The following is a 20,345-nucleotide window of genomic DNA, read 5'->3' on the forward strand; positions in this document are numbered from 1 at the left end:
CACAAAGGTGCCCGCGTCAAGCATATGTCAACCTGCTCCGGCACTCCACGCCCATCCAATAGCAGCAGTTTGTGTTGGCGTGGCAGCTCAGGATACGTCCCTGACGAGGATGAGAAGTGACACATAGCAAACTCGGTGTGTCCCCCAGCCAGCTCCGGTGGCTCGGAGCCTGTCAATTCCAGCTCTGTCAGCGGCACTGGCTCAATGGCAGCGCCTGTGACACATGTCACAAAGTTTTAAATGTCTGCTCTTTTCAGCAGGATGGCTGGGTGCGCGCTGCAGCCAGGGGAAGGATGACATTTTGTGTCGCGTGTGTGTGTGGGGCGGGGGGGGGGACTTGTTGTGGCTCCGCTCTTGCTACCTCCTCCGGCTGTCAGCCCCGGTTTCCTGTGAGCATATCAAAACACAGACAAATAAACCTTGTCATTTTGAAACGCCGGCACTAGTGACCGGGCTCCGGAGCGGCGCGTCAGCTGGAATATGGTCACACGGTCCCCTAGGAAGGGGTGAACCAGCTCGGGCCAGCGAACACGCAGACTTTCACGTGCACACGAGCTTCAGAAAGCAAATAGAAACAGGAAATAAACAGACATAGTGAACAAACAATGCATGAGGCTATTGCTGACCTTTTTTTATTGGTCTGCGGGTGATTGACGTGTAGGACCGAAGCGCAACGTGGCTTCTTCCAAATCCAAAATACATGTACAGCAAACATCTATCGATCTCCAGCTACTTCACCTTCAAGAGGAGCAGGCAATTTAATTGAGCCTCGTGACTTTAACCGAGATGTCAGTCAGGGAAAATCTTTATAACCACTTTTGAGGTTGTAATCGACTCAATGGTCTCAAAATATGAACGTGACGGACATTTGATCACATAGTAAATGATGGTGGAAAGGTGCAATTTGGCAAAAGACAGATGTTAGACAAACTCTGTTAGTTGTGAAGATTCCTGTCAGAAAAATGACGACATTCATGCCAAGACCTTGTAAGGTTGCCTCATGTGAAGTCATAATAAACACATTTTACATACACATTCACCATGCACTGTAACACCATGGTGATGGTACAGAAAAACCTTTCAAGAAAGACAATATTTCTTTTGAAATATGTATTATTCTTGGTTTGAAATGGATTAAAATACTGTAATGAAATAATACTTCAGCAATAAGTATTTCAACTGGTCAAACTGGTGAGGGAAAAAGCAAAACACCATGAAAATGGCACTCCAGTGTAAAATCAAATTACAAAATATACCTGAAAGGCATACTTGGTTAAAACTCTGATCTTTAGTTTTGGAATGTTTTTTTTTTAACAGTAAAAGCTGCATTTGATAAACATATACTCAGATATGAGAAACACATCAGACTTTTTGTCTTCAGAGACACAAAGAAAAAATCCGTTCAAACACAAGAATGAAACGCATTTTGTTGTCTGCCAAAAACTAAACAAGATACACTGAGCTTGCTTCAGGCATCTTTCGACGTTTTTCTGTCAAACCTGGCAATGTCTCAATGTTTTAATCAGCGGGTATACACTACGTGTGCTTGTGTGAGAGACGAGAGAGAGAGAATGAGGGAGATGAGTCTATGTCAGACCCCAGGTGTGTGTGTGTGTGTGTGTGTGTGTGTGTGTGTGTGTGTGTGTGTGTGTGTGACCATCACCCCTTTCACCCTTGATTAGTGGCGGTACTGGACGGGTGATCCATCATGCCGTCAAAGAAACGGCTACAATTGGAAGGTTGTGTTTGTCACTGACTGTGTGTAAGGGAACGGAGAAGAGCGAGACTGTCCTTGCGTGTGTGTGTGGTGTGTGTTGTGAGCGTTGTGCGTGCCTGGCCCTGTACGGTTGCCGATGCTTGAAGGCAATCACGTCAGCGCGAGTGCCGTCTCTGACTCTGACTCGGAGCTGGAAGTAGGGAGGCAGACGCGGACCCAGCACAGCAGAAGAGGCCGCAACCATGCAAAACAAACATTTCCCTTACATAGCAGATTCTTTTGATGAAGTTAAAAACATTTTTTTCCAGTGGGACATCAAGTGGCTGCATCCCAAGATTGATTTGGTCCTCTTTCACTCTGGTATCGTTCCTCGTCACTCATGTCCCTCTGTGTTTTTTTCCTGACCAGCCGTCCATCAGAGTTGGTCGTTGCGGATGAATCTGTTGCCTTCTGAGTGCTTTCCATAGTAGATGTAGCGACACTTGGCAAAGACCCCTAAAGCAGAGTGAGAGAGACTCGAGGTGAAGGTCATGCTTGCAGATATAAAAATGAATACGAAAACATTAATAATTTAAAAAGGACAAATAAATTTGAATGCATTCACTTTCTTTATTTGTAAGATCTTAAAGGACACACACACGATCCCTTTCAGTGAGCACAAAACTGTGTTTGTCATCTCCTGTGCAGAAGCTCCTCAAGGGCAGGTGCTGTAAATGGCTGGACTGGACTGCATTGAAGGAGAGGTGTTGCTGGGAGGAATGCACATTTTGTTCAAGTGTGGCTTCTGCACAGTAAGTTGCAGGCTCTCCGACACAATCACACCGGCCAATCACAAAGCAGCGACTCAACTATCAACGCGGGCCAATAAAACACAAAAATAAATGAGGAGCTTGCGTGGTGCAGCCGCGACTACAAAGTTGCATGTATAAGTACAAACAGATGAATTTACGGTAAGGTCATTTAAGAGACTGTATGCCCACCGCGCAGGACATGAATGCAAGATGGCCGAGCTTCCTTGCTGCCGCCCAGAGCTCCGTGGGGGTTGCCTGCACCGACTCGGATGCCACAGCGCTCCCGCGGCTCACTTGATGAATGTGGCGGGCTGCGTCTAGGTGTCACCTCTCACCGAATGAGCCAAGGACAAGTGGCATTAGTGCTGTCAATGATCCTCTGACAGCAGAACAGATACAGCTTTCACCAGGCCTTTTAAATAGACATCAAGTGTATTACAGGAGGAGGGGTGGGGACGGAGACGAGGGCGGAAAAAAAAAAAGGAGAGACTTATGGGAGGGGCAGTGTCGCGGAGGGGATGAGGGGTGCTCCAAGCACTAAGTCCAATCACATAATCCAAAGAGACATTGTCAAGGGCGGGGAGGGAATGGCAACTAAGTGACAGAAAGCAGAGATAGGGACAGAGATACTGGTGCCATATTAGTGCCGAGCATATTCTGATGCCACCCTCAATTCTAACCAAACCTGACACATCGCTCTCGCTCCCCCCCCCACACTCTCTCTGACTCTTCAAAGAAGGCTCTACCAAGTCACACACACACCCTTATACAGTACGCAGACGTACACACAGGCACACACCAGTCCCTCGCAGCAGAAGTGGGTGTTCTGTCAGGCGGAGCAGCGGTGCGGCAGCAGCAGCCCACAGGCCCCAGGACAAGCTCAGTCAATCTAAATCTGGACTTTGTAGTGGAGCAGTGCTCATTTCCCCTCGTAGCCCAGATACTTGAGGTGATCCAAACACTCAAGTGTGAGGAGCTGTCACCTCAGATAAAATCCGGGACCAGTTCCATGCCTGCCTGCTCCCCCGGTGTGCGAGGGGTATACATATATGTGACAGTGAGGAGGTTTATGGAGGTGGGGGGGGGGGTGAACTCCAGCTGCCGTGATTTGCCCAGGGATGTAGGTGCCGCGGCTGGAGTGTGTGCTCGACACCGCGGGACTCGGAGGTGGGGGGGCGGGGGGCGGCGGGGTGTCGCGCAGCGCTATGATCACATGGGCGTCACAGCTTACCCGGCGAGAAGCCGGCTCTCCAGGAGCCGGGGTCCTTAAAGAGATTACCCACTGAGGTACCAGAACCAAGACTCCCTATAAGACGTTACCTACAGGGCATGTATTTGTAAGTTGCAACCAAAGCCTTGCAGAGATAACCTTCACAGATGAAGGAACTACAGCCACAGGGCCCTCGAGTCTTCACACTCGGCTGCGCTCGTCACTAGCCTGCGGGGACTGAGGAGGAGGATCGGGGGGAACGCGTTCCGAGAATCTCCGGCACCAATCGGAAAGCTCTGTGCGGTGTGTGTGTGTTGACCTGTGACTCTCCAGCAGCTCTTTTATACAAGAAGCCATAACTGTGATCAAACGAGACACGGAAGGGTAAATGAAAGGAAACGGGCGAAAAACAGGGACCGGGTCGGTTTCCCAGTGGGTGAAAAAAGTGCCTCATAAAAGTGTTTCTTAAATTTCCGTGCGAGCTCTGGATGTTTTTTCGCAGCCACCACCATTAAGCCGCGTGTTTTGTGCAGAGACACATTGCAGTTCGCTGCGTTTCCCCCCATCACAGTGAGCGCTTGCTCTTATTACGCCAGCAACCAGAGAAAGATCGGCTGGTTGGGGACACGGAAGGGAATAACTAGGCCAAGCCGCACTCCTCTCGGGCCGCCGCGCTGGCCCTTGTGGGGGATTTCTCCTGATTATCGGATACTTAACAACGAGCGGTACTGTGCCGAACCCAGTGGTCGCAATATGCTCTCTGCATCCCAAGCCATGGATGAGCAAACTTGAATCAACGGCCACACATTCTCGACACACACACACACACACACACACACACACACACACGCAAACATTGCAAACCCATACACATTTAAATGTCATGCACACAAAAAAAAACCTGCACACAGTGAGAACAGTGGGAGCGGCCATTAAAATGACAGCTTAACAAAGTGCTGTAGAGGCCACTGTTTCCATCAAGCCCCGGCGGAGGAACAACCGGGCCTCTGCTCTGCATATGTCACGCGGCGCCGTGTTGCTTTTAAGGGGAGCAGCTGACCCTGTTGTCTTTATTAAAAGGCCGTGGAGTCCATATCTTGTATCTTCCTCACGGGGAGCGTTGCAGTGTTGGTTCATACTCAGGCAGTGGAGTCTTTTCAGAGCTGATTACCCAAAGCATGTGTCCTCTCCGCGGGGGCTGGATGGGCCATTCTGCCACAGTGTGAGTAAGCCAGCTGTACCAAGCCTCCGCAGCGCTCAAACATCGAATCAACACATATGGTAACAAAAGTTTTAGTTTTCACGTGTATGTACTGCGCCGCTTGGAACAAGAATGCAGCTTTTTTCTTAAAGGTTATTCCTTAAAATTGAAGCCAAGCACTAAAACAAGGGCTTCTGCTCAGGATTCCTAGCCGAATGAATCACAAAGTCTGCTTCGAAACTCCGCACTAAATCAGCACACACACACATTTACCTACACACACACACACACACACACACACACACACACACACACACACACTTACAAGGGAGTGAGAGGAGGGAGATGGAGTGGGTTTAATGATTGTTCCCTGCATAAAATCAGCTTGACTCTTTTCAAGGGCCATCAATATGTCACAGAAAGACACATCCGACGGATGTAGCTTTTAACATCAAGGTTATCTATTTTCAGCATGAATCCGCTCCCTCCACTGCCGGTATCTTGTACTTTCATATCTAGCCTCGCCTTTCAACTGCTTCCACTCTGTCTTTTTCTACCCGCTTTGCTCTCTTATTTGCTGTCTGTCTGATTCCCCTTTTTTCTTTTTTTTTTACGCTCTCTGACTTGCTGATTTTTGCCTCCTCCGCCAAACTGTCCCACTTGACCACTTAGCCGACAATTCCATCAGCGCTTCCATCCATCAGGGAAAAAATGCAATGAGGGGGGAAAAAAAAGCCAATTAACAAGTCAATTACACTTTCTGTATTATCTCCGAGGGCTGAAATAACACTGCCGGCAGTTGGGGGATGGGGTCAGATGGAGCCGGGGGCAAGCATCCATAAGACTTGGTGCGCGAGTGACTTATGAGCTCGGGGCGTAGGCTGCTGTGAGCCAGGGCTATTATTGTGGACACGATCCATCTCCGGCTGTCCTTTTATCAGTTCAGCCCAACGTCATAAGATGGAGTCGCCACCTCCTCTCTATAGGGAGCCCTGCAGATAGATAACCCCCCCGAGTCCCATAGATCAACAGTCAGGGTGACTCAGCCCACTGATAGGCCAGCTGGCACACACAACACGTGGAGAAGGTTAAATTGTTTCGGGTAGTGATGAGATGCGTTATGTATGTTACTGTGTGTAAGAATATGAAACTAACCAATCTGTTTATCTGTCAGCCCAAAAAGCATCTGTTGCACGATTGTTTGGAACTGTTTTCTATCAGTTGTTTTTCCCGATTTAAAACTAATGTGAAGGTAATTTGCCTTCACGTTATTGTGTTTTACATGTAATGGACATTTTTACTTTGAAAGGTATGCTTTTGTTTTGGAAGAATGATGTTTAGATGTTTTGATTCGGTGGTGTAATTTGAGAGTGAGTGAAGGAGATGTTAGGACCAAATACCGAACGCAATAGAGCCAAGGGGAAACTCTCTGAAGTAAAACGTATTCATGGCACAAAGACGAGAACCATTTAATATACATTTTTAAGAGACACATCTCACAAAAGAAACGAGGGCTTAATACGACAATTTGAAACTAAATCCATCCCTATGTACTCATAGAGTCCAGAAATCGGTTAACTATTCTATGCCAGAGGGGGTCACCTGTCTCTCCGGGGTCTCAAACTGAACCCCTCCCTATAACTTAGAAAATTACAGTCACATCTGTTCTCTCCAAATAAAATATATTTATTCCATTAAACATAAATGGCTGTCATTATGATGCATGCCCTGAGCACAGGCCTTCCTTGTTTTCCTCCCGGCTGTTTACTGCGGCCCAACAACTGCAGAGCCTGCATGTTCTCAACTTCGCCGTATTGATTCCACTTTTAAATAGCTGCCATATAACCCTGGGACATCAGGAAGATTAATTTGCGTCAATGTTCATCTGTAATTCATTAGCCATTTACACTCTCCACTTCCACACAGGGTATCAGGGAAATGTGCCTCATTTTTCAACCGGGCAGACTTGGGGAGCAGGCAGAGAGCAAGAAGGCAGTGATTAGACAGCCTGCAATACAAAGAGTGGTCTAACCAGCCAAGAGTGCGTATAGCAAGGCGTGCAGGACAGCAAATGTCCAGCACGAATAAATACAGTGTTATCGATAGTACACTGTGCCATTTGATAGCATTATTGGAAAGGTACTGTATGCTCACTATTAGATATCAATTGCTAATTGATTGTAATTTGCAGTAATGGTCAAACCCTCGAGAAAGACAGCAAAACTGATGCCTTCTTTGTTGACATTTGATGAGGCTCTGACGTCAGACTCTCCAAATACTTGGCTGCCGTGTTGTAAACTCCCCTGTCAGTCAGCAGTGTTTATTCCTACGCCCATTAAAAAAACAACAACATATTTCGCCATCACAGTACTAACAAACAAATTCCCTGTGACGTACTGTGTTTTTGCTCCCATTTAATGAAGCTCAAACTTTACCTGCATTTCACTTCACTCCAGGGCCCGGGTAGAAAAGAGCAACTGCGTGCACCACTCAGGTAAAAACAATAGACATACAAAGAGGACCAACGGGTTGCACAAGAGGGAAAGAGTGTGTGAGCGGGAGATGGAGACTTGGTTTGCTATGGCCACAGGCGGATAGGCTGTCAGGAGGAGGTTGCTGAGTCGTGGCTCAACCAGCGCCGATCAATACCGGGTTGATTTTGCCACATGCTTCTCATGCAATGGATCGCACACTTTGGGTATCGGTTATATTTCAAGCTTATTGGCCACGTTGGTTCACCTCTGAAAAATGACACTCAATCACTGTCAGCTCGCTAAATGGCCATAATCAAACACTTTAAATAGACGATGGCATTATTCATTGATGGGTGAATTACAGTTAACCAGATGAATGCCCATCAGTCTTTGTACATCCAACTTATGAGGATGGGAAGGAAATTGAATCCTGGGGCACATACATTTTGACTGAGAGAGATAACCGTTGAGGGGGGGGGGTCTAATGAAAAAGAAATGGTCAAATTAATTTCACTGACATTTATTCCACTAAGAACCATGAGAGACTACTGGTTACAGTAGCTCTGGTGTCGGGAGATAACGGGAGAGTTGCTTAAGGCGGGAGACTGAAACAGTCTTAAATCTCCTTGGACAGCCTTTCTCAAAGCGTCCAATATCATCTCGGCAACTCACTGACAACGACGTGCACGCAACCAATCTCTCCTGTAAGCACAATAATGACAGGATGGTTATTTACTCCTTGAGTTATTCAAAGGGTTCGTCTGCCCTTAAGGGGAGATACAACCACTAATGATGCCAGTAATCATAAGTGCTCATTTTCTCCGTCAACATGTGGATCACAAATCACTACGCGTGCACAACACACGGCCTGACACTGATCGATTGTGTTCTTCATTATAGCCAGGATTTCTAATTAAAAGAAAAGCGCAGATAAGTGGTTGAAACATCTGACCGAAACAGAAAAGAAAAAAAAAAGTGAAAAACGCAATTAGGGGTTTGGCTGTGTTCAGTAATGGTGCCGTTAATAAGGGCGGCTGGTGAGTCACTCAATGAAGGTTTAATCACTGGGACAGGATTCAATAACAAAAGAGCACAATATTAATCACCAGAGAGTGATAACTTCACTCTTCATCTCTTTGACATTGGAGGAAGGGATGAATTAATGATGCTCGCCATCCGAACACATTAAATAATAATTATCAGGCAAAACAGCATGAAAGGGACTGCATAATGAACCCCATTGTCAGGTCAATTACAACCACATAAAACTGTTCAAAGGGAAGCAGCTTGTTACTAGATAGCCATACCAGAAAGGACAGCAGTGCTTTATCAGTGGACGCTGCCGGCTGACCTCTTCTGAACTGTGTTGGTGGGTCGACATAAAGTTATTTACTTAGAGGGCACAGAAGAGTTCAGCGAGGCACTCAGCGCGGGGCTTACGATTGGTAAGCAAAAGATAAATGACGTGACAATGACAGCGTTTTGCCGGCTCCAAAGCAATGTCACTCCCTAAGTGCCGTGTTAACTAAACCCAACTGCGCAGACAGAGACGGACTTCACGCGTCAGTGGACAAAATGGCACCTCGCTACCCGTCAGTGGTAATTTCCATCAAAAAGATTTAGGCACACATTCGTAAAACACGCGCGGATGATAAAAGGCGCCGCTTGTACAGTATCTCCTTTCTTCATCAAAACACGGAATCGATGTTTTGTCCATAAAGCTCTTGCCTAAAGTACGGCGTTGTCTTCTCGCTGGTCTTCTTGAGCTAGACATCAATTACCCCATCGGAGTGTTGGCGGCCAACACCCCGAGACTCTCTCTTAAACAAACAGCCTGGTAACCTCCAGTGTGGCGCGTATCAATACTAATCTGACGTCTTGCTCCACAGTCACTCCCCTCAGACCCGCGGCTGGCTGCACCTGCCTGACCGGAGTGCCCGGGGTTGGCTGTACTCCTTCACACTTTCTTCCCCTGCAGACATCAAACACTTATTACTCCCCATCTTGGCCCTGCTAACTGACTGGCCTGTCTGGGCCACACGTGGACCCCATTATTAGAGTCATTTCAGTGCCCATACTGACGCCTGTTAGGCAGTTCCCTACCTAGGGCTTCTGCTCCCTGCCCGCCCGACTGAGTGCCTGGCCAGCCAAACGGTGATTGGACATGACATGGTGACAGAAAACAGGGGAGAAGGGCACTAGAAATAAAAGAACAGAGACGGCAGAGCGAGGCGCACGGAGAACGGGGGGAAGAGGGGAAGGTTGGTATGTTCGCCGGGGCCCTTGTGGCGCAGGGTGCGCCCATCACCACGGATGAGCGTTAGCCAAGAGCCGCATGTCACAATGACGGAGGGGCTGGATCACTCACGTCAGGGCTTCATCTGACTGGAAGATATCAATCTCCGGGCCTAATCCGAAAGGACGTGGTAAAATATCCTTTAACATTGCTCTCCCACCCTGCCTTTGTGTGTCCCCCTGCTTCTGCCTCTCTCTCGCTCTCACAGCTGAAAATGTGTGTAACCTTCCTTGGTGGACCTCAATCGACAACACTCATTTTCACATCCCATTTCCTCCGCCTCTAGCACTGACAGTCAAATGATGACGGACAAAACGGCACCTTGACGTACGGCATTTAGAACAATTTGCCACTACATGTGGCAAGAGAAATTATAGGGTATAGAAAAAATAAACCCAAGTGCATATTGTGTTGTTCTTGTTGTTGTTTATTTGATTTGGGTTGAGCATTTTAATATAATTACAATGAGCTTACTATCTAATGGCTTGAACTGCTACATTTGCTGTGGCATTAAAGGATTGTGTCTGTTTCTTATAGATCCAAAAATCATAACTCTAACACAACATGCTCCACATACAATGCTCATGTTTATGGTTGTATCAACCAACAGGCTGTCATTTCCTGCCTGAATTTCAACCAATTAACCTACAATAAAACAATAGTTTGAGGCAGAGGGAGGATAGTATTGCGTTTTCCTGAATATTTTGTACCGCTCGGGCCTCTCTGTGCCCACGCGGATGGCTCCACTGTACTTCTCTTAATAAATATGGCATCCCCTGTTTACATGCAGAGAGTGAGGGAGGGGACAGAGAGATGGAGGTATGAGGGAATGATTAACTGTGGATCTGCTCCTCCTTGCGAGAGATGGTTTTGCCTCTACTACTCTCCCCAGTCTCTCCTCGTCATTTCCGTCTCCCTCTCTCTACCTTTTCTGTGTCTCTCTTTGGCTCACCCGCTCCCTTCCCCTTCCCCTCCCCCGGACAGTCTCGGACTGTCCTCAGCCCCCTGCACATCTCCTGACAGCTAGAATAATAACGCTCGTACATCACTGCCCCGAAAAGTCCAATAACCTAAATCTTCACTTGCCACACACCCTGGGACTCAATTACATTATTGACATGTAATCTTCATAAGAGGAGAAATATTGAGCATGTAAGGTCAGCCGGTTATGAAGACATATTATCATATTATCTGCATGAGTGTTGTAGGGGCTAGGACCTGACAAAGCTAATTATAATGGTACATGTTTCAGAGCTCACAGCGTATTATCTGCTTGGCTGCTTGGTTGAGCCACAGCTGAGGTATGGAGGATAAGGGGATGAGATTTCAAACCTGAAAGGGGACGGGTGTCATCGCAGGGCCAAGGAAATAATGAAGCCAAATATTATTGACTGCGCAATACACCAGTAATATCTTTGGTTTGCCCATTGTGTTTGTGAGGATTGGGAAAAGTCTAATGGCCAACAGCACATCCCAATACAAGCCGACCAAGGAAGCGATTTGCAAAACCCTAAAATAACGAGAAGCCATCGCTTCAAGTACAGTATGAAAAGTGAAAATAAGCTGCTAGGGCTGTAGCTTGAACAGTTCCTCAGCCAAAATGTCACAATGGGTTAGTGATGGCAAGAAGGAAAGATGCCCAGGGTGGTGTTATCGCTTCTCTCCCAAGGTTATCTTAATATTATTGTTTCTGCTCAGCTATTACAATCTGCTGCCCACTACAATGGTACAACACATTCTATAGCAGAGGTAGTCCAAAAAAACCCAATGTATTCTGTATTCTACCACGAGGGTTCAGTGCAAAGGAAAATAAATGAAACCAAGTCGTTATTTTAATCTGAATGGAAGTAAATCGAAAGGGCACGATGCGAACACTTGGATAGCCCTGGGATATTGCAACTCGGGGTCACAATGCGCAAACAAAGAATCCCGCTGCCAGACATGTGGACGTGTTCATTCCACTTTATCCACAATCATGCCCTCTTCGTCGGTTTCTGTTGTGCAACCGCCCCAATGCTACGTTCAGAACGGCTGCTGCAGAGGATGCCCGAAATGGTGCGGAGCAGTTTGCAAACTGCCAAGGGTTACGTGTTAACACTTGCTAATGGTGTCAAATGGAGAGACATATTTTAGCTTTCTTTTGAGGGTCTTCAGGCACCCAGCAATCCAAGTAATGTAAAAGTTTTCCGTTTTAAAAACAGATTTTTTACTGTGATTTTACTCTGCATTTTGCAGTGCAAACATTTATTACAGCAGTACATAACAATCTCTACAATCAAATAATTACATCTCTCTGAGCAGAGAGGATGTGAGTTGATGGTTACCAATTCTGAAGGTTTAGTTTGGAGTACACTCTTGTCCTGAGGGAGCAGAATGAAGCAAACAGCCTTTTAAATCACAACAATCTGGAATAGATTCATGAGTTTGACCAAAATGACTCAGTCAATCCAATCATCTTGCGCTGGAGCGACATATTGTGCCAGAAACTATCTGCAAATTAAATAACGATGTTGAAATAACGTGTCTGCTCCTATTATCATGACAAAGAAACCTGCTGCATCTGTATGAAGTAGCTTTGGAGAAATCAAAGTGACTGATTAAAAGGTTGTTTTGGTCCTCCTCTGCATTACAGTGACCCTGCTCTTTTCATTCGCTGAGCCAGAATGTTGATGCCACTACAAACATAAAATACCTGCTACTTCCTAGCGCCCCTTCATATTTTAGAGAGAATAAATTAATGTCAATTGCACAAATTCACTGTGATACTCATAGTTAAACGAATGTATTGGAAGGCAAAGGGAGGTTGACACACAAATCCGCAACACTGGGTCTGTGTTTGGGGCGGCTTGAACATTGTTCATTCAGTTGGATAGTAAATGCGAACTACACAGAAGCCCAGATCCATAGCACGGGAAGCCCAGCCTATTGGTTAACAGACTTCTCTTCACAAGGAGCAAATCCAAACAAGGCTTTCACACTGACTGATGCAATGAATATTCTATATGGCACTTAATGTGAGCTAGGCTGATACTCTGACAATAGTTTGTGTTCAGACATCGCATCTTAGTGTCTCCAAATTGTATATTGATGTCTAGGCAGTTGACAATAAATCACTGGATTCACCGGTGAGTGAGAAAACAGTTTAGACAACGGCCCAACGGAGCTTACCGTAATTGACAGATGAGTTCGGCTCTTTCCGCCACAATAGCTTTGGAGCGTTGAGGATACCTGGCAATGAGTGTGTCGGTTTGTGTGGGTGTGTGTGTGTGTTTGAAGTTAAAGGACCCACAATAATCCAAAGAAAAGGTCACTTTAAATGACTGAACTGCGCTTTACATGTATATGTGCATTAGTATTATGCATGTGCATATTTTACCTGTAGTTACGAATTTTATCTTCAAGTTCTCACTGTTGGCTTAAAAAACATGTGGGGCTCCGTACAATGCAGTCAACTCACTTGAGAATATAGAGTTCATCAAAGCCTTGAGGCGATGCTGATTGGAACAGTACTACAGTGTATTACTTAAGGGAGTGCAGCAGCTCGACAAAAGAAACCCAGCCCAATAGGCAATTATTTTGCCAAAATCCATTTGATTTTAAATTTCATTAACAGCGTAATCACGAATGACTCAAAAGCCCCAAAACTTCTATAATTGTTCAACGCAACATCTGTCCCATCTTGGGATGTGTTTATACACTGTGCTGCGTGGTTACCCAGGGAAGGTTTTCATGATTGATTGCCACTTGGAGCCTGTCTGCTATCAGGACAACACTTTATTATTTAACTCGCGCACTTGTTTCCTCTCTATATAAGCGGGTCCACAGCATCTATATGTAGCTCTGTTACAATCGCGCCTTACAGAAAAGTTTGGGGATATACCACAGCTGTGTATCCATGCAGTACGCGTTGTCAACCGGCATGATAAACTGTCCACCAAGTGAATTGGAATCTAATTAACCAGACTAGAATTAAAGCATATCTTCATCTTGAATTATTACTTTGTGAGATTGGTCACCCTGTAATTACTAACTACAGTTCACTCCAAAAATATAATTTATTGAAAACACCCCGATTAAGACATATGACCCTTTATAAACCAACAAGCCAAATGGGTTTAGCAGGTATTAAATCTAAACGCGTTAACGTGCTTTATCATACAATGTAAAATATGAGACATTTTGTATACCTGTGTAAACATCCCTGGTAACACATAGCAATTAAAAAGCTACAATGACACATCGAGGTCTGATCATGTCCCCTTTAGTATGAGAAGTTGTCCAGCATCTGCCGGCATGTTGGAAGCTATTCATCAGAATGACGAGTAGCAAGCGGCCTCACACAGGCGGACTCAGCCTGCTCGCCGAGCAATTTGTTTCAAAGGGTACTGACACAGAAACTGGTGAACCCCACATCCATCCTGCTGTAAAAATATCCAAAACCATCTGGCAGCTAACCCCCATACTGAATTATTATGATGGACTCCCACCTTTGGAATCCATAAAGGCTACAAAAAACCTGCTCCGACTTCTAACTGAAAGTATGGCTGGAAAAATACAGGCGGCCTCTAGTTTATCCCAAAGCACGACAACAAACCACGGTGGAAAATGAGTGATTGTGTAGCTGCATTAGCAATACCAAGAGCTGATTAAAGCAGTGAGACCTATCTACTTTTGGGTGATTTATGTTTGCTTCTGAGAATGACCGGTGCAAATAGAAAGTAGACCAAAGTTTTTTCCAACCGGATTGGGCCAACTTGGCCGAGACTCGCGTCTGTAGGATTGACACGTCTGAAGTAGATGCCAACGTATTGCCTCAAACGTCTTTGTGCCTGAGCGAGTTTCGAAGAGTTTGTCCAGTTGGGTTTAACAGGTTTGTGTGTGCTTGTTTGGGACAGTAATGATTTAGTAGGCAACATAGAAAATGGAAAATGGTTTGTAATCATCATATTTCAGTGTTGATGTAGAAGTTCAAATGTTTTGCTGGTTTGCCTTCAGACTCAGTGTCCACAATGCCTAAAGTAATGTACGTGTTCAACAAAAACTGCCGCATTAAATGAATGTGCATGAAGCCTTCAGATTAATAATGTTTACAGAGAAAATGTCAAATTGAATGTGATCTTTACGGCATCACGATGACATTATTTGGATAACTTCTGTCAAAACACTTCCAGCACACTTTAAACTTGACTATGAATCAACCTTTTTTTAAAGCAGACTACAAGAGAGAGAAATATTTACTTTTACTAAGACAAACTAAGAGACAAATATCGTGAAAAGGCTCAGAAACTGACAGCCACCACTTCCTCAAGTTTTTGCTGTATACGTCCAACATCAGTTTGAGAACTCAAACACTCAGGAGACTACAGTATGTCAGCAACATCAAACGGCCACGTAAAAAACAACAGTGTCACTGACATTTCCCCAAACCTCAGCACAAACAGAATTATTCACATACCGCGAGCGGAGTACCATCTAAAGATAATGACGCCTGGTGACGGGCCAGCTTTCTCAAAGCAGTTTACGTTACACTCCGGCAGCGGAAGTGGAGGAGGTTGTCCTGGCATTTTAATCTAGCCGGCTTCTGAACGAGGAAAGCGTGGAGCCCGATTGCCGGGGAAGTAATAAAAAGGACAGGCCTGCCTCCAAAAAATGAGCTCTCATCACTTTGGATGTGGACAGTGCCGCGTTTCCTGAAGTCGAGGTAACGGATGGCGGAACCAGTTCGCCTCGTCCCATCTCCCCTCATCCATCTCCATAGGGCGGCTTTAATGGATATTCATGTTGCCGAGCCAATCTACTCCTGGGAGGAATAATATCAAATCATCCTCCTGGCATAAAGGACATGAAGCCTCTTCGCATACACAGGGAGTATACACCGCCGTGATATACGGCCGGAGCAACCGGGCAGAGGAATAGAGGGATGGGACTGCATGTACTCTCAGGTCCTTGTTCTTTCAAAAGAAAGAACAAAAATGTATCTGGATTAACAATTAATAAAAGGGAAGTTGCCAACACACTCATACATATAGTAAATACTGTAATAATAAATAATAAATAACTGTATTATGTATATATGGCCACAAGATCAGAGCGTGTCTAAAATAAATTAGTGTTTTCTATTGTTTCAATTCATTTTATTTAATAAAATAAAAATAATAAGTAAACTGTTTTTTAATTATTTTTTAATTTAAATTTAAATATATAATTGTATATATACTATGTGTATATACATAGTATATTTACATTATACATTTCTTGATCAGAAAGGTAACACGTAACAGCTATTACATATTTGTAATGAACTAAAAGTAAAATATTTCTCCCTGAATTGTGGAGTAAAAAGTGACTATAATTAAATACAGTGTATGTACTTTCCCATATCAATTACAGAATTGTATATCTTAATACAAATATCCAAGTACTGCCTGTGTAAGTCCACACTAAGTCCACATATTGTAGCTTTTTCCTTTCTGTGGTCCCATGTAGAGGATCATTTTACACCGATCACAGATACTTTATCAGCTCACGAACTGGCAAAACGCTGCATAGAAATCCAACCTCCATGCCGTGACGAGCGCCAGGGAAACATTTCTATCATCTCCGTGCCCAGGAAGAAGTCCATGTCTTGACTTTGTCAACTCACCTCGTGGAGCCTGGTTCAGAGGCTCACTGAACACATGCTCCTGGCGTGCAGCCTGCAGAGGGATCCCTGTATATCATTCTCTATGAAACGTTTCATCATCCGTCATTTCTCGATGTTGAACACATGCGTTTTAGTTGTACTTTTTTCTTCTTTTTTTTTTTTTACAGAAAGCATGCTGCACAGGCTACTCTGGACTAGTGTGGAGGAAAATCTGGCACTTTGTTCTTTCCATATGCCCCGTTTCAGTGGTGTTGGGGCCAGTGCAAGTCTTTGCGTTTTGTTCATCAGGGGACAGATGTTATAATCATTACAAGGCTGTAGTGAAATGTCCCGCAGAGCACGTACGTGTGTCTAATGGGGAACGTCAAAAGGTGCTCTGCCTTTTCTCACCACGCTCCAGAGAGGACAGTTCAACACTCGCGGAACATGCCGAGGCAGTCCAAACCAGAATGGGAAGATTATCAGCCGAGAGGTGAGCGCTCCATTTCATTCATACTACATATTACACAGTGACAAACTATGCAAAATAACGCAACATAAGCATGAAAACCCACTCCGAAGAAAACAAATAGATGTATGAGGTAACCGTTTCATTTACCAAAAGACTCCATAACCATTAGCACATGTTCACTGTAAATAACAGGACTTTATGAAAAGTCTGTATAGCAACAGCATCTTATCAATTCTCTTTATGAATCATATAATCAGCCTTAGTTTTTAATCAAGAAACACAAGACTAACATTAGGGAGCTGTACATTGTCTTAGACACATTGGAATTTTAAAAAATTGTCAAACTTACTAGTTTTACTGATTGCGTTGTGCAAAAAACATTGAGTCTTCATTCAGACCGACCACCTTTCCCTTCATGATGACAATAGCTAAGTTTTAAAACTACCAGTCGAGTCATCCATTAGTCATGTGTCCCATCCAGATGTCGGGTGGAGGAAAGGAGGGGAGGAGAAAGCAGCAGGTGTAGATCTTTCTGAGCCCAGCTGAGCTCTAAAAGGCAGCGCTTAGCACCCACAGCTCCGTCATCTGGCCTCTCCCCTGTCTCCGCCAGCCTTTCGACAGCCCATTCCTCATCATTTACCCCTTTTTGGCAAAGCCCAGAGCCCTTCTAATGGGCTGCTCTGAATGCTTCCAGATGTTTGTTTATTTGTTGTGCAGCAACTATAAAACAGTTTACTCTTAGTTTGGATCTGTTCCCGCTGCTCCAATTTCTTTTTTTTGGAGGGTGGGGAGGGGGGGGGGGGGGCGGGCGGGGGCAAAGGGGAATGTAGCAGGGTTTTCTGTGCGGATCACCCCAAACAAGTAATGAAAGCAAAACAACGAAAAAAATGAAAAATGTGAGACAACCCATGAGCGTCGTCGGAAATATCTCCTTTTTTTTTTGCTTCGGTGGCAGCTTTCCTCCGGGGACTTTAATAACAGTTGTGCACCGTTTAAGACACATACATGCAAAGTAGCTGGAAGCGGGCCCGGAACACCAAGATTAAAAGGGCCCAGGGCTCAAACTAAGGCAAACTTCAGGCATTTTTGCTCATCTGTTTACTCGCACAAACGTATCCCTTTCATTTACCGCCGTCGGGGCTGAGGGACGGCCTCCTCAAACTTAAACTGACATCTGTAAACAAATGTAGTAAACAGTGCTTAGTATATTTATTGAACTATACAGAAATGAATGGTATTTCATTAAAATCTCATATGTGTACATGGATATCAATCAAGTCTAGAGCGCCTTCTCTCATAGTTCCAAACGACAGTTGCAATCAGATCTGTGAAATAAACTTTTGAATCCTGGAAAAACACGACATGCTGGTGATAAAGAAAAAAGCAGCACGATGTTTACATTCCATTGGCTGTGGCCTAATCCTACGGTACAGGCCGGTCTTCAAGAAGACCCACTTTAGGCTGGGACCATTTATGACTACTAGATTTAGAGCCGAGCTGACAGTTGGACCGGCACTAAGACTCAGAGCCAAGGTGACAGTGGTGGAGGATCCTCAGGCCCCTCCTGCCAGACTATATACGCCACTGCTCTCCGCGTCACGCCTTCCCCGAGACACGCTACAGCCCCCGTAGTCCTCCTTCACTTTGTCTTTTGTCTACCTCTCTCTCATTTTTATTTCCTGTCTTTTTTTTCCTTTTTTTTCCTCACATTTAACACTAGTCCTGTCATTGTCTCTTCCCCTCTACTTCTTCTTCCCTACGCTCTGTCGATTTCTTGCCAGATCTGGTCTGTGGAATCTCGATATAGATTTCACTACCACAAAAGCACCCACTTCCACTTCCATCCCTCCTCTCCTCCCTCTCCGCCTCGTTTTGCTCCGTCTCCTGCAGGTCGACTCCTCCACCGGCCAAGATAAGAGCTTATCCTGGGCTTCTGTCCTTGGCTTCCACCCCTCCTTCTCTGGGCATTGACCTGCTGGCGCTGCCCTCCTCCTCCGGGAGCTCCTACTTGCTGTAATTACCTCTGGCACTCGGGCTCTCGGGCTTCCACACAGGTGACACAGTGGAGGGGGCGAGGGTTGATAGGAGGAAAAGGGAGGTACTTTCCGAGCAGCCGACAGGGCGATGTCAGAAGAGCTTCTGATCCGCCTGCTACTGCAGCAGCAGAGAGGAAAACTACACACAACCGTTGTACCCCCACTAAAAAAAGGCCACTTAGAAAAAAAAAATACAGCCCCATCACAAAGCTGGGAAAGATTTCCACTGCTTAATAAGGATGTAATGATTCCTCGTCCACGTTCACCGTCTATTTGCTTCTAAATCTCAGAATGTTACGATTCAATATGATATCATTGCATCATAAAGGCCTTTCGTCTCATGGTTTCTCATGCACGAACAAAAACAGAACAAACATCCCATACTAAAAAGATGTGACCACCTCAAGCGCATACAAAAAAACCTCTGGTATGATTAGGAATTGTAAATAAAAGGGAACCATAAGGACGAGGTGAAGGGCGAAAATGAGGGCTGTGTTATCGGAGGCTGCAGCACTGCATCGTAAAAATAACAAATGGAGACTGTCGCTGCTTCGCAGATCTTAGACGAAGGGGAAAATATTTCATGTCAGTTCCTCTCACCTTTAAATGGACTGTTCTTAGCCAGGTCTGATTTTGACAAAGCACCGGGCCCTTCCTGTCCTTATATCCGGTGAGAGCTGCCACCATTCGCGCTTTCGTAACATAGATCTGCCCTTGGCACCATCAACGAGGGGAAGAGATTCTCATTGTAGACTTGCTGCGCTACCGCACCGGTGGTCGACCCATTGCAGGTGTTTTGCATCGGAAGACAGTGATGAATGTCTCACGCACGAAAAATGACCTGATGAAAAAAACGGCTGAATCTGGGTATACTGTTTTTCTTTACTCCACACACGTGGCTTTGCTGCTCAGAATAACCGGAGTGTGATTAACTGTAAAGTGCACATTGAGAATATTTAATAATAATTAATAATTCTTGTTTTGCAATAATTATGTTAAACTCGTCCTTTTAGTTATATACTAACTGCTTTTAGCTACTTTTAGAGTGTGTTGACACCTAGGATTATAAATGATCTATATTAAATTATAATTCTTACGACGATCAAGATGTTATTTTTGGTAATGCAATGATACAAACTTATTAAATGCTGGACTTGCAGCTGATTTAAGTCTAAGGATTCAATCAAAACAAATAAGACTTTTTATATATTGTGATTTATGGGTATAAAATAATAAAATGGAGGACCAAGGTTTTGTACATTAACCTCAGAAAGAGAATCTGCTCCGAACGCAGTCGGTTACCTGCACAATTATTTTCAAAAACTGCAATGCATTATTCTCAGAGTGCAGCGTTAGATGCTAAGGAGTTGCTACATAATTACATCAACTGACTACAGCGGGTCAACACGAGGCCGAATCAATGTCTGCTATGAACAGATCAAGGAAACTCGTGTCTGTGTGCCGTGTGCTTCTAGCGTAGATTCAGAACTGCGGTCACCTACATTGCTCGGATTTATTCCCGCTAT

At 45.0% G+C, this 20,345-nt stretch overlaps 1 protein-coding gene across 2 annotated transcripts in view; it reads right to left on the minus strand.

Annotated features, from left to right (window-relative positions):
• Window positions 1-616: 616 nt before the first annotated feature.
• The window catches only part of lrmda (leucine rich melanocyte differentiation associated), a 170,407-nt gene continuing 150,678 nt past the window's right edge, over window positions 617-20,345 (minus strand). For both annotated transcript variants that reach the window (XM_040179117.2, XM_078104476.1), the window contains one exon: window positions 617-2,212. In XM_040179117.2, coding sequence (XP_040035051.2) covers window positions 2,133-2,212 — 80 coding nt within the window. In that variant the 3' untranslated portion in view covers window positions 617-2,132. The remainder of the gene's footprint in view (window positions 2,213-20,345) is intronic.

The sequence above is a fragment of the Gasterosteus aculeatus genome, chromosome 6, assembly GCF_964276395.1.
Source record: "Gasterosteus aculeatus chromosome 6, fGasAcu3.hap1.1, whole genome shotgun sequence".
NCBI lineage: Eukaryota > Metazoa > Chordata > Actinopteri > Perciformes > Gasterosteidae > Gasterosteus > Gasterosteus aculeatus.